Below are 15,236 nucleotides of genomic sequence, written 5' to 3'. Positions count from 1 at the left end.
ACTGCCTCCCTATTTTCATGTAGCCGAAAAACATTGTCATGGACTACAAGTCCCCCTCTATCTGCTGGCTTAAGCCTCAATACCGACTTGGTAGAGGTAAGAACTTAAGGTCTTGTCTTATAAAACCTATGTATAATTTTCAAAGAAATTCCTTATCTTGGTTATTACAAAAAGCAAATATTCCATGCATATGGGGGAGGGGGGGGGAAGCATACATGTTCAGTATGGGCCATTCCAACTCCATCTTCAACTACTTGTTCTCCTCCTTCTATATGCTGAACAATTCCAACTAATTTTCTGGAATAATCTGAGATTTCTTCTGTGAAAGTTCTTATACAGTGGGCCATGTCCAAAATGGATGCACGAATCTGGTTTGCTTCTGGTTCCAAGACAGAATGCTGTTAATTAAAAGCAACATATCAAAGATCAATCATAAATATCTTCCTTAATCATCTTTTCCATTTTACTACATATTTAATATATATACGTGTGTGTGTGTATGTATAAGTGTGTGTATATATATATGTAGGAAAGGCAAGTAAGAATTTAAAACGATCCTGCAATTTAAAATGCAATCAGGATTACAGATTATGCTGAGACTAAAATAGGCATCTAGCAATTACAGAAGTAAACATACAAATTTGCCTGTTTACCATAATCAATTATAAAAAAAGAAGGGTGGTTATACTGCACCAGGTTGGTGAACCTAGTGTTTGCATGATGAAAACAACTTTCAGAACTGGTGCCTCAGTGCTGTGAGAAGTTCAGAAAAGCATCGGATAAAGGGACTGTCCATCTTAATATATAAATAACTTATTGTGGTCTTAAAAATAATGTTTTTTTCCTTGTAATTTTACCATGGCTGTTATCTGAAATGAAGGGAAAACAAAAGAACAATATTAAGTTACTTCTATAAAGACCTATCAAGAATCTACCCTCCTTTCTTGATGATATTTTGTACTTTAATTGGATAAATAATTACGCAAGCCACCCCATGGCATGACTAGAAACAGATTATCAGCAGTACCTTATGACCTTGATGCTTCCCATATTCTTTGCAGACACAACACATAAGAGGACTCGCCTGACAGCCCTCTTCTAAACAAACAAACTCAATAGCATGCACTTGGTGTTGGGAGCACATGGTCTTCTCATGAGGCTTATCAGCAAGAGGCACACGCCTGTGTTTTGCTAGTGTCTTTGTAGAATGAGTAAGCTGGGAACAGTCTGCGCACAGGTGAGTGGCACAAACAGTGCAATATACAGATGCAACGTGGGCTTCATCTTCATCGCAACGAATGATACTCTAACAAACAAAAAGAAAAAGACAAAACTGAAGTTGTTAACATTTATTCCCAGCAACTGAGGAAAATCAGAAGACCTGCCACCTATTGGTGGCAAACAGACTTTTGCAGGCAAAAGTCTGCAAACAGACTTTCTTAAAAGTTACACACTAAGAAATATTTGGACTACTTTGAAAACTTGATTTTAAGTTGTCAATAAATCTTTAAAAAAAATAAAAGTCAGTTTCCTTTATCGTCAACTGCCATAAATTATTCTAAAGGTGTTAAGTGATTTTATAAATCCAAACTTCAGTGGAAGTCTGGAGGATAAAATAATTCAGGCTCCGGTCATTTCCTCCAAAGCAACCATTACAGAACAAAGAATTACAAAGTTACAGACAAAACACCAGTGGACAAATAGGCACTTAGGACAGTTATCTATTCCTAGAATGGCACTGCATTATACTTTTTGCATACCAGTTGTTAATACTGAAATGATTAAAGCAGCTAGTTTTGATAATGAATTACTATCACATGATGTAGTGATATCAAATGACTATAAAAGGCAACTACTCGAGAAGAAGAGTTGAAGTCTTTCAAGTCTTTCAAACTTGGAAGAGTTTCTAAGAAGTTTTAGAAAACTGTCCTTAAATCACTATAATTAAAATATCCAAATGAGTAACGTTTTCTAGAAATCTTAAAAGCCTAAAAAAGGGGAAAAGAGTATACATGCTTGGCAATACCTTTTTATTTTCTGCTTTAGTCAGTACAGATTAGCATTTAATTATGAAGCAATTAATGGAAGCCTTAATACAAGGTACTGAAAGAAAACAACAGCATTATTAGTGAAATTACATTTGGCAAAGAACTGATTTTCTTTTTTTTTTTTCTATCTAGAGATAACTTTAAGCAAATGTAACAAACTTTTTCCTTTTTTTAAAACTCAGTACCTCTCCAGATAGACCAATGGCTTCTTCTGCTGTCCCACATTGCCCAGCAGGTCCATTCTGCAACCGTTCCAAGAGTTCCAACAAAGCAAAATTCTTTTTCAAGCCCCAGACACCAGAATCTCCTATGTTTGAGGAAGAGTTAAATGAAGGAGAGGAAGTAAAACCTCAACCAAATACCATCAGAAGAAGTTCCACAAACCACAGTTGAGATTCTGACAAATATTAAGAGCACATTAACTACAGTGATATTAACTAGAGTGAGATATATCTACCACTTTTTCTATGTAAGCTCACACTACCTTTCTATCCTCTTCCTTCCTTCCATCATGGAACTATTTAATATTTATGCAGATTTGCCCTACTTAAAAGATGCCAAGATTATTAAAAATTTACAAAAACTCAGTAAAAACACTTGTAAAAAAATCTACAACAGCTAACAACTAAACACTACAAGGAACACACAAACTCTAATGTGTATCATAAAAATTAGTATTTGGCATAACTACATACAGTGAACATTTCTACTGCACGAACAGAAGCTGTGAAGAATTCACACTGACAAACCTCATATTCCCTGAATCACAAGATGCAACACCTATTGCAGATCTCAGTCCAGTAAAAACCTGAGTAAGGGTTAAAACAATATTCAGAAAGGAAGACCCACATACAGCACTATTTGATATAACAAAAAAGAAGATATCTCACTCTCCCTAGAGCAAAGCAGAAGTCCACGTCTACTCCTGTATCATCCTCATTTTGTAAAGGTTAACATGAGAAACAAAACCAGAATCACATTCCCAATGACTGCTGCTAAATGCTACCTGCATAGGCCATGTAGCATATGAGAACCCTAGTGACAGTTTCTCCAAGAAAGTATCATCCCTTGACTTTTTTCAGCATCACTGTCATAAAGACATTTTCTCTGTTGCAAAGCAAAGGTGCTTCAAGAGATGAAGCATCATCTTTGAGCACTGGATCATTACTATTTAGTCATTACAGAATCACAGAATGGTTGAGGCTGGAAGGCACCTCTGGACATCAGTTTGCCCAGTCCCCCTGCTCAAGCAGGGTCACCTAGAGCTGGTTGCCCAGGACAACGCCCAGGCAGCTTTTGAAGATCTCCAAGGAGGGAGATTCCATGACCTCTCTGGGCAACCTGTGCCAGAGCTTGGTTATCCTCACAGTCAAAATTGTTTCCTTATGTGCAGACAGAACTTCCTGTTTCAAGCTTGTGCACATTGCCTCTGGTTTTGTCACCAGACACACTGAAAAAAGCCTGGCTCTGTTGTCTTTACACCCTCCCTTCAGATATTTGTAAAATATCTCTCAGCCTTTCCTCATATAAGAGATGCTCCAGTCCCTCCGTTATCTTACTGGCCTTTCACTCCAGTAGCTCCACATCACTCTTGTACTGGGGAGCCTAAAACTGGACGTAGTACTCCAGGTGTGGCCTCACCAGTGCTGAGGACAGGGGAAGGATCACCACCCTGGACTTGCTGGCAACACTCCTCCTAATGTAGCCCAGGATACTGTTAGCCTCCTTTGCCACAACAGCACACCAGGTAAACCAAGACCCCCAGGTCCTTTTCTGCAAAGCTGCCCTCCAACTGGTTGGCCCACTGTCTTCTCTCATTCTCCTCCCAAATGAGAAAATTAGAATCATAGAATCACAGAACATCTCAAGTTGGAAGGGACCCACAAGGGTCATCGAGTCAAACTCCCTGCTCCTCGCAGGGCTACGTAAAACTAAACCATATGACTAAGAGCATCATCCAGATGCTCCTTGAACTCTGACAGGCTTGGTGCCATGACCACTTCCCTGGGGAGCCTGTCCCAGTGACCGACCACCCTCTCTGTGAAGAACCTTTTCCTAATGCCCAGCCTGAACTGCCCCTGACACAGCTTCATTCCATGTCCTCGTGTCCTATCACTGGTCACCAGAGAGAGGAGATCAGCACCTCCCCCTCCACTGCCCCCCTTGAGGAAGTACAACTTCCTTCTTCAAGGCTGTGAATAGGTCCCCTCAGCCTTCTCTTCTCCAAGCTGAGCAAACCAAGTGACCTCAGCTGCTCCTCGTTAAGTCTTGCCCTCAAGACCTTTCACCATCTTGGTTGCCCTCCTCTGGACACACTCTAATAGTTTGATGTGCCCAAAACTGCACACAGTACATGAGGTGGGGTCACACCTGTGCAGTGTAGACTGGGACAATCACCTCCCTCGACCAGCCAGCGATACTGTGCCTGATGCACCCCAGGACATGGTTGGAACTTTTGGCTGCCAGGGCACACTGTTGACTCATACTCAACTTGCCACCAACCCAAACCCCCAGATCTCTTTCTGCAGGGCTGTTCTCCAGCCTCTCGTCCCCCAACTTGTAAGTATAACCAGGATTACCCCAGGATTAAACATCTACGCTTTGTGTACATCCTTATTTGTGAGGTGACCGACCACATCAAGCAACAGACCAATGGTATTTCTGATCCTCCTTTTGCTGTTAACATATTTTAAAAAGCCTTTTTTGTTGTCCTTCACAGCGCTGGCCAACTTGAACTCTAATCAAGCTTTGGCCACACAAATTTTCTCCTACATTGGTGAACAGCATCTCTGTAGTCCTTCCATGTTGCCTGTCCTTGCTTCCAACATCTGTACACTTTCCTTTTCTGCCTAAGTTCTAGAAGAAGATCCCTGCTCAGCCAAGCCGGCCTTCTGCCCCGCTTGCTTGACTTCTGACATTTTGGAATTGCCTGCTCCCGCGCTCTTAAGAGATGGCTCTTAAAAAGTGATTTACCTAATGCAGAAAGCACCTAGCAACTTCCTCTCAGCAGAGCTGTTATATATAAAAGAAAAAAAACATGTTTTAGTAGTATGCTATCAGACATCCCTCAAACGGGGTGTTTGCCATTCTCAAGGACTGAGTACACAGAATCTGAGGTTCTCCTCAATATACAACATCTAGAAAGTTATATTCGATCAACTGCAGTAGGCTGACTACCATTGCTGAATCACAACTATATACTTTTGGAAATCAGGAATGTCCAATTACAGATGGGCGATCTGAGAATAGAGAGGTGTTTTAATGGAGCTTAGTGTTGAATTCACTATGAATTTTCAGAATGAGTGTCACTTCTGTCTGTAGGTTTGGGTGGGGGTTTTTTTCTTTTCTTCTTTAAAATCAGGGGCAGATCAACTTTTTAAGTTGTTTACTGCCCAACCTAAACTCTTATTTGTGCACAGTATAGAATCAGTTTAAATCCTAATTGACACTAACAAGGCTGTTCATATATAGTATCAATACATGTCAATCCAGGTAGAGGGTGTAATTACTTGCTGACAACTCCTAATTTGGAAGGGACAAGTAAAGAAATGCATGTGCTCTTCCTCCAGCCTCAATGCTATGATGAGCTCTTCTGCTATTGTCACAGGGATTTTATTACGATCAGTTCACCAAAATTGGGCGGCAGTGTTGATCTGCTTGAGGGTAGGAAGGCTCTGCAGAGGGACCTGGACAGGCTGGATCGATGGGCCGAGGCCAACTGGATGAGATTCAACAAGGCCAAGTGCCAGGTCCTGCACTTCCGCCACAACAACCCCGTGCAGCGCTACAGGATTGGGGAAGAGTGGCTGGAAAGCTGCCTGGCGGAAAAGGACCTGGGGGTGCTGGTCGACAGCCGGCTGAACATGAGTCGACAGTGTGCCCAGGCGGCCAAGAAGGCCAATGACATCGTGGCCTGTATCAGAAATAGTGTGGCCAGCAGGAGTAGGGAAGTGATTGTCCCCCTGTACTCGGCACTGGTGAGGCTGCACCTCGACTGGAGTGTGTCCAGAGAAGGGCAACGAGGCTGGTGAAGGGTCTGGAGAACAAGTCTTATGAGGAGCGGCTGAGGGAACTGGGGTTGTTTAGCCTGGAGAAAAGGAGGCTCAGGGGAGACCTCATTGCTCTCTACAACTACCTGAAAGGAGGTTGTAGCGAGGTGGGTGTTGGTCTCTTCTCCCAGGTAACAAGCGATAGGATGAGAAGAAATGGCCTCAAGTTGCGCCAGGGGAGGTTTAGATTGGACATGAGGAAAAATTTCTTTACTGAAGGAGTGGTTAAACATTAGAACGGGCTGCCCAGGGAAGTGGTTGAGTCACCATCCCTGGAGGTATTTAAAAGAGGTGTAGATGAGGCGCTTAGGGACACGGTTTAGTGGGCATGGTGGTGTTGGGCTGACAGTTGGACTCCATGATCTTAGAGGTCTCTTCCAACCTTAATGATTCTGTGATTCTATGAAAATTGGTAGAACACAGATATATACATCAATCCTCATTAAAACCTCCAAACACCCTGTTTTCCTAACAAATATCACAGTTAACCCATGAACGCCTATGATCTTGTGACATTATTTTTACCAGCTCTTGAAACAACATATCTGAGAACAAAGACAAGCTCAAGAAATTACTTGATTATATCCAACATTACTGCTGAATAATAACAGAGCACTTCTTTGGTGCACTGAAAGGAAGGCAAGATGTGGACATTAGTTTCTTCACATAACATTGCCCTTATCGCTTTGTCAGCTGTTTACGTAAGTGTACAGAAGCTACTAACTTCAGGAAAAGAAATGGGGGAGGGGCTTGCTAGCTTTCAGTAGAATGATAGAAGGCACAACATTACCAGTAGTGCCCAGGGTAGTGACAGAGGTATATTTATGTAGCTAAGAAGGTGCCTAGAAATGCCAACTTGTATTTAAACAGAATCTGTAGGACTTGAAATTGGCTCATCTATTTTATGATGGAACTTTTGAACTGTGTTTGTAAGACAAGAAATGGTTGCTGCGGTTACTATTTAGAGTGTGGGACACCACTATCTGGACAAAACTGCATATGCATGCTGCTTTTGTAATTCAAATATTTGTTTTGTACTTCATGCAAACATACCCATCTAAGAATATGAGCCAAACTTTTAGTGAACTTCTGCTATTCACTGTAAAAAAATAACACATACTACAGTTCTTTATTAAATTCAAGTAACTCTTTATTCGATTCACGCTGTGCTTCAAGCATGATCTGGAAAACACAATTTTAGAAAACAATGGCAGATCTGGAAAGAAGTTGGGCTGCCTCTCATAATCCAAATGCAAAGACTAGCAGAACAGCAACTGGAGCCTGAGGTTGGTTCCAGATGGTGCCTAAAAAACTCTTGACATTTTCAGTCCACATATCTGGTGTCTGACAGAAGTCTGCATCTACATGCTCGCAGAAACTGTATCCCACGCGTTTTCCCAAAGAGAAAGACCAGGCTACTTGAGTTGTCTGGTTCTCCTGAGTGTCGTTTCATAACTACTAAATTATGCTGCCCTATGGTGGTCTGGTAGGCGTACACCCTCTGCATCCTTCTAGAATTCAGATGTCATCCCACTGATCCTATACAGACATTAAGTTTTCCTTCTTCAATACTGATATTTATCAAACACTCCATAGATTTTGATGTATCATTAGAGTGAAAGTGCTGTTCCAAATGAACAGACAGACACCAACTACTATGAGTAGCAGGCAGTTATGAGAACCAGCAAAATGAAGTACCCATCCCAAATAGTCATGTTTCACTGCTCCTCAGCTTGGTGCACATAGCCAGAGAATAATCAGCACTTTCATGGTTCTAAGAATACGGATCTTCAGCTCTCACAGGAGTCTGGATTTGCAGCACACAGAGAGTATACACTGCTATAAAGGCTCTTTGTAGACCCAAACACTGTTCAGATATAGTCACTGCATAAAATGTTTTTACAAGCATCACAAAAAAAATGCTTTTAAGAGCTAGATATGTTACAATATTGTTTGTACGGAAATGTACACAAAAGAAAAAAAAAACAAAAACCAAATGGATCTGCAAGTTCTCCTATTTTCAGCTTGTTAAGAATTATTCTCTGTACTGGTTTTGGCTGGGATTGAGTTAATTTTTTTCATAATAGCTGGTATGGGGCTATGTTTTGCATTTGTGACCAAAACAGTGATGATAACTAAAATACAGGTGTGTTACTGCTGAGCAGTGCTTACACAGAGTCAAGGCCTTTTCTGCTCCTCACACCACCCCACCAGCGAGCAGGCTGGGGGTGCACAAGAAGCTGGGAGGGGACACAGCCGGGACAGCTGACCTCAACCAACCAAAGGGATATTCCATACCATGTAACATCATGCTCAGCATATAAAGCTGGGGGAAGAAGAAGGAAGGGGGGGACATTCAGAGTAATGGTGTTTGTCTTCCCAAGTAACCGTTACGTGTGATGGAGCCCTGCTTTCCTGGAGGTGGCTGAACACTTGCCTGCCGATGGGAAGCAGTGAATGAATTCCTTGTTTTGCTTTGCTTGCATGTGCAGCTTTTGCTTTACCGATTAAACTGCCTTTATCTCAACCACCCACTTTTGCCCTTCTGATTCTCTCCCCTGTCCCACTGCCGGGGAGTGAGCGGCTGTGTGGGGCTGAGCTGCCCACCAGGGTTAAACCACAACATTCTCTTTTACTTCAAGAGCTATGAAACAAGAAAAATGAGACTGGCTTTCAATCTTATGTCTTCAAAACTTGTTTGAAATAGATGCAAGTGCTTTTATTACCTTACAACATTTTTCCTGCAGTACTGTTTCAAAGAACAGAGCTGCATTACATGGCTAGGCACAATTACGTGGAAGACTGGAATGCTCACATGCCAACTGTTTTCCCATCAAGGGGAGCAGAACAAGTAGTTTCTTGAGGTGCATGCCACATCTGGCCAAAGTGAGGACAACAATGCTATGGTACCTCCGAAGAGGGATGTGAACAGGAACCAACATAACCACACTGTACACCTTATTGTTTTGTGTAGTTTCCAGTTTTGCTACATGAAACTTTCTTTCCTAGGCATTTTTCCCCACAGTTTAAACTGTCAACCATAATATTCTCAGCGGCCAAACTCAAAACAGAAGTTACGTGCCTCACAGATAAAAGGTAGAGTTCAGAGAACAGATAAATGGATGAATAGTGTTTTCCTATAGCTATAAATGGGAGCCTATATAAGCTATTCTCCCCTCTAACACCCTCAACTGGTACAAAACAACATTGACTATCTGTTTAAAAAAATGCTTACCAGTAAAAGACCATTCATTTTGGCAAATCTGCTGTTTCTGAAATGGGCCTATCAAGGTACTGGTTAGTATTTTGAAGTTAGGTATAAAGCAAGGGCATGTCAGTGCTCTCTGCAGTTATCAGTTCCACAGTGGAAGCCTTCTCTGGTACAGACAGCATTACCAACACCCAATCTAAGCTCAGTGCACTCCACAAAATAAATTGCAAACAAAAAAAGAAGTATTTTAACCTTTGTTTGCCACAGATCCTAAAGAAGTTTACAGAAGTTATGTTCTGGTCCTCCACAATTACAGTTAGCACCAGCACAGTCATCTGCCTTGATATATTCTGACTTCAGAGTTCAGTTATTTTTTAGCTCTAGCACTCCTAGCAGGATGACAGTGTTTTTCATAACACAGAGCAAGAAAGAGTCACCTCTTATTACAAGTTGAAGAAACACAGAGCGCAATATCCACTTTTAGAATCTAAACTATGTCAAGCCAGTTTGTAAATGGAGTCTGCATTTGCTGACACTGTATCTAGGCAGATTTCTAGACACTAACTCCCAGAAAGCAAAGCACAAAAAAGTGGCTAGATGATTCTCTTCTACAGTGTTTAGGACAGCACTGTCCTGTAGCAAACTGACTGTGCACAACCTTCAGTTACTACAGTATACAAAATACATTAACAACACACCAATACAATGACTGCTGATACTAATGTGGACCTCGTATCTCCAGATTAACCACTAATCCAGATAGCCATTAATAGCAGAGTATATATGGATGTACACGCACCAAAAGGGCAAACCTACTTATGAAATAGATTATAGCAAATTAGCCTTTAAGCAAACATTGTCTTAGCCTTTAAGCAAATGTTGGATAAGGCTGAGAGAGGAAGAAGCTGTTCAATCACTATAGAGTTTCTTATAAAAGTACTTTCTTTCACAGGTTTTAATATGTTTATTAAAAAAAAAAACAAGCTAAGAAGTACTCTCCTCAGTTTACACTCTCGTACCTGATTTTAATCATGTTAGTTCTGTTCCATGTCTAGCATGAAGAGAAAGCCAAGCCAGAAAAGTCAAAGCAGGACTAATTTACTGAAATGTAACCAACAGAAAAGATCAGAAAAGATATGTCTGCAGCTATTCTGTGTTTATTTTCTAGTTCCGAACTTAAAGCTGTCAGGAGAAACAAAATTACACTGCTTTTACATTCTTTCTTTAACTTTCTATTATGTATCCTGAGATTTGCTAATACGTGTTATACATTGTCAGTGCACTGTTGATCTTGGACACAGATGGAAAAACAGGCAAAGTTTATGTATCAACTATTAGTCTACTAAAACAGAATTTATAACCAGTAAACACCCTATAAAACATGCATTGTCATACATTTCACTGGTATCTACCACAAAGTTTACGTATTTGAGAAAAAGCCACTTCGCTTCTTTTTACACTAAACCTACTATAAAATTACTACATACCCAACATACACATTTTCAACACATCTGATGAAGTGTTTATTTTATATTTAAAAACACTAAAAGATGAGTCATGTAAATACATCTATTTAATCTCTTGGACTTTAGCTTAAATTCTGCTTTGGTCACAAATGTAAAAGAGTCTAGTGATCTCATCCTTGTGCCTACAAGGGATGTTTGTGCCCATCATTAAACCACTACACAATCTTACTGTCTCTTCTCAAAAGAAGAATAAGACATGAATAGCAGGAAGTGTGTCAGCCAGGAATGAGATAGTGACAGAGTGAAGATATTAAGACCGACTCCAGCCAACAATACAAATGTCATTTTCAAAAGAATGAAGCTTGTCTGCAAAAGGATTATAAATAATGCAAGTAATAAAGGAGCAACTTTTGTCTAAATCTCTGAACAAAGTCGAGAGAATGTTATGTTATATGTTATATGTCATTTTCTTGCACAAAGTTTTGAAGTTTTATCTTAGCACTCAAACACTAGCAAAAGAATATATAAATGTAAACAATACCAATGGGATGGATTCCATGAAGGATGCCAACACCTGCATACATCAGTTCAACAAGTTCTCATGATAGAAAATAGTTTCAGCCCTGTAATGTGATGATGGTAGGGAGAGTTCACCTGAGCCGTAAACTGTTAAAGGCTTCCTTAGCAGAGCTGCTCAACTAAAATCAAAAGCCAGAAAAGCTATTACATAAGCACATCCTTCCCAACAGTTCCCTGGTCCATATATTTAAAAAAAAAAAACAACCCACTAACCCAATGCAGGAAGAAGAGAGAAAGCAGTTTGCAAGAAATGATTCATCTCTTCTCCCAAATCAAGATACTTTAAGGAAAAGGCTTTAAGAAGAGTCTCTTCTTCTACAAAGACCGCTTTATAATTTTTTCCCTAAATATACTGCCTGAGTCAACATAATCTCCAGAATATATGGTGTCAAGATTTTGAAAATTGAAAAAGCTTTTCCATTACATCTTTTTGGTTAAAGAATGTCAATCCAGTTGAAGATAACCACTAGACACCTCACGTAACTTCAACATGCACATACTCATTTAAAATTCTCCACTAGAAGATTAATTACAGGCAACTTCATTAAAGAACTTTCAAAAAAAACCCCAAAATCTGCAAAGTAATACAATTCGGGCAGGCTTTAGTCCTACCAGTTCATTACTAAATATTTTCTCTCATAGTAAGATTTTATGAATTATTAGAATATTTTGCTAAGCATATAAGTGATTTGTTGTCAGTTTTCACTTGCAGACTCCGTACTTCCAGAAATCCTGATTGACGAAGTACTTCTAACCCTGCCTTCCCACACAGTTTTATATATATATGTAGAAGAGACAGGCCTGTAAATTTAAACCAAGTGTCTACTTCAGAAGGGAGAAAATACAGCTATATCTATACATATATAGATGCCTGAGTATTTCTTTCAAAAAGTTCCCAAGATTCCTGGGGAAACTTTGGACAAATACAGGATTAAGTGATTTAGTAATAAGAGCAAAGGAAAACAAACAAGTCTATCTGCTGAACTGTATAGGTTAAACGACCAACTAAAAGTATCCGTAAAATCCACAGTTACCAGTTAAGGAAATTTTTTCAACACAAGTAGCTTTACACCCTGATTATACAGCTTTTCTTTCAAAGAACTTTCTCTTGGCAGCAATACTATAATCTAGATTTAGATACTGAACACTTCCTGTGACTACCTCATTAAATGGCTGAATGGCAATAGCAGAAGTGGGTGACAATGGAGCTTGCTTTCTCTCATGCCCTCAAACGGAGGGGAGCGAAGGATAAGTTCCCTAGGCCCAGAGTCACCATGCCTCCCTCCCAGCTCCACTCCTGAGCTCTCAGAAGGAAACAGAACTACAAGCACAGCAGATTTAACCAACACCAGTGACTACTAGGTGATTAGAGAAGACAACAAATGCACAGATGCCTCAAAGGGGGGCCATGACGAGCTGCACTCCACCAAACACCCCATTTTTACACACTGGAAGCAATAATATTTCTAAGACTTCTTAAGATTTCTGCCTCAAATCACCAGGCAGAACATTTTTATTCACAGAATTATTTTTACTTTCAAGCTGTTTTGCTAAAGTTTTCTAACTATCAGTTTTTTGAGCAACTGCTGGTCACAGTATATCATCCTTCTTTCTAGTACTAGCCAGTAGGATGCAAGGCTACTAACCTAGACACAAAAGCTGAAGCTTTTCTTCCCTCTTCCTATTTGTAGGAGCCTTACAAGTTTAATAACATTTCACTGTGTTTCATCAGAAGCTCCTCAGTATTACGTAAGATGAAAAAACTTTATATGTTTTTATAAAGCTTCATTTTTGTTAAACCTGAAACCCACAAAAATTTATTATACGATACTTTCAGATGCCTGGGAAAAAAATGCACAATGAAAACTAGGAAGTGACAAGTTCCCTAGCATAATAAAAATGCTATTTTTACTTTACAAGATAGAAGCTGTGGTCTTGGATGAAATGTTTCACACAGCAGGACTGAGTCTTGTGCTCTAACATTCTCCCCCTTAAAAGCATACTTTAAGAAATCTCGTGCAGCTGTGCAGTGCCTTAATATTCCTCTCAGTTTGGTCTACAATCTAGCAGATTCTCTTACTGCAAAGTAAATTCTTATTCAATCAAATTTGCTATTTAAAGATTTCTTTCCTGGATTACTAGATTAGCAATCTTCCTTGAGGATTCTCCTCCTTCCAACAGCTTTTTTCCCCTGTGCTATTCAAAACTGCTGGAGCCAGTTCTATTAACAAGTTCTTCTCAGTACAAATTCTTCTGATAACCGATCTTCTCTGTAACCCTATATTGAACAGGCAATTCCTATTCTGAAGGAATTATAAGCATATGTCATCTTTTGCCTAAAATAAACTGCCACTGTTGGATAAAAGCTGTATCTTATCCTTTCAAATACTATCTGCGGACACTCCTACAGTAGGGGAATTCCTGTTGATAGCCTGCCACTATTAGTTACTGTATATATAGAATTACTTTACATTTTAGAAAACAGGTTTGTTATCACTGATACTTCCCTCTATATCACTCCATCATGAATCCAGACAAATCTGTTTGTTAAAGAAACTACCTATTTAATTGCATGGTTTATTTACTGTTTAGGATAACAGGGAACTAATAACCATTCAGGAACCCTTAGACACTAATAAAATAGAGTAGTCCCTTTGTAAATATAGGTGTACAAAAAGACTTTAAGGTATAAAGCTTGCAAGCCCAGGTTCAAGAAGATAAAGATAAAATCTTGACTTTCTTTTCCTAAGATACCTATTTTACTAGTGCTTAACAGTGCTATGAGCTTCTCTGAATGAACAGGAACACTGCACATTCACTACTTGGAAATATCACTAAGCAGAGCATTAAGAATCTATATCTAGCATTATCTTCTAGATATCCTTGGCTGACAGGTTTTAAGAACTTTAGACTTACATTTTCTTACCTAGTTCAGTAACTTGTCGATCAAAAGGACAACGAACTGCTCTGCCATGAAGGGGAAGCCGGGTAAGACAGTCATGGCAGACAGTATGGCCACACAAAAGCAGCCGGGGAACTTTGTCACCTTGCAAAGAAAATACATCTTCACAGACTCCACACTCAAGAACCTATAATTTAAAAAGAGACCATATTTGTTTCTGAGATGATAAAAAAGCAAAACTTCATACAGTAAGTCATACGACACAGTTTATTTTACAGAAGTGCCTGCAATCACAGCAGATAGGCTGAATCATTGATTTTGCTTTGTACGCACAAATAATGATCATACGAATGATATTTAAAAAATAAATAGAGTTTATTTTTTAAAAAACAAATTTAGAAAAAAATGAACACAACAACAGAACAGAACTCTTCAGCATCCCACCTGATCACCACTAGTTCTTGCCCGCTTCATTTAATGCACTGCCACAAGAAAAGTCCACTGGTCAAACAGCACAACTAAGCAAGCAGAAATGTCCTTGCAGGAAAAGGAAACGGAGGGCAAGACCCTGCCAAAGCAGACTATCAGCCGGTGGAGAAAGTTTCCATTCATAGCTGATGCGCATAAAAAGGTCAGTCATACCAAGTGAACCATTTATGAAGCTACAAACGCAGCATCGAGGTAGCAGGAACAAACAGCAGGGGACCAGAACATCTTACGCGGCTAATAAAAAGCAAAACTGAACGTCATTTAGGAAAAAAAAAAAACCCCCCCCGACAATCCGTAAGACACTAGCATCAGCTAACCACCTTAGGGAGCCCAGGCGTTACGTTTTCTCCGAGGCAGCTCCCCACCTTGAGGCATTCACCATTCCCCTCACACAAAGGCCTCCCGCCTCGCAGCCCGCTCCGAGGCACCCCACGACAGCACGGCTCTGCGCAGACGAGGCGGGGAAAGGGCTTCCTTTCCTGAGCTGAGCCG

At 40.1% G+C, this 15,236-nt stretch overlaps 1 protein-coding gene across 1 annotated transcript in view; it reads right to left on the bottom strand.

Annotated features, from left to right (window-relative positions):
- Positions 1 to 14,729, bottom strand: part of LOC103919779 (E3 ubiquitin-protein ligase TRIM23) — a 16,510-nt gene extending 1,781 nt beyond the window's left edge. Inside the window, exons 1-5 of the mRNA XM_009327336.1 lie at positions 14,700 to 14,729; positions 14,280 to 14,442; positions 2,234 to 2,355; positions 1,028 to 1,306; positions 216 to 398 (exon numbers count right to left, since the gene is read on the bottom strand). Coding sequence (XP_009325611.1) covers positions 216 to 398; positions 1,028 to 1,306; positions 2,234 to 2,355; positions 14,280 to 14,442; positions 14,700 to 14,729 — 777 coding nt within the window. The remainder of the gene's footprint in view (positions 1 to 215; positions 399 to 1,027; positions 1,307 to 2,233; positions 2,356 to 14,279; positions 14,443 to 14,699) is intronic.
- Between the last annotated feature and the right edge of the window lie 507 nt (positions 14,730 to 15,236).

The sequence above is a fragment of the Pygoscelis adeliae genome, unplaced genomic scaffold (genome assembly GCF_000699105.1).
Source record: "Pygoscelis adeliae isolate BGI_AS28 unplaced genomic scaffold, ASM69910v1 Scaffold26, whole genome shotgun sequence".
Taxonomy (NCBI): domain Eukaryota; kingdom Metazoa; phylum Chordata; class Aves; order Sphenisciformes; family Spheniscidae; genus Pygoscelis; species Pygoscelis adeliae.
Note: the sequence above shows the minus strand (reverse complement) of the source record. Positions and strands in the feature narration are given on the sequence as shown.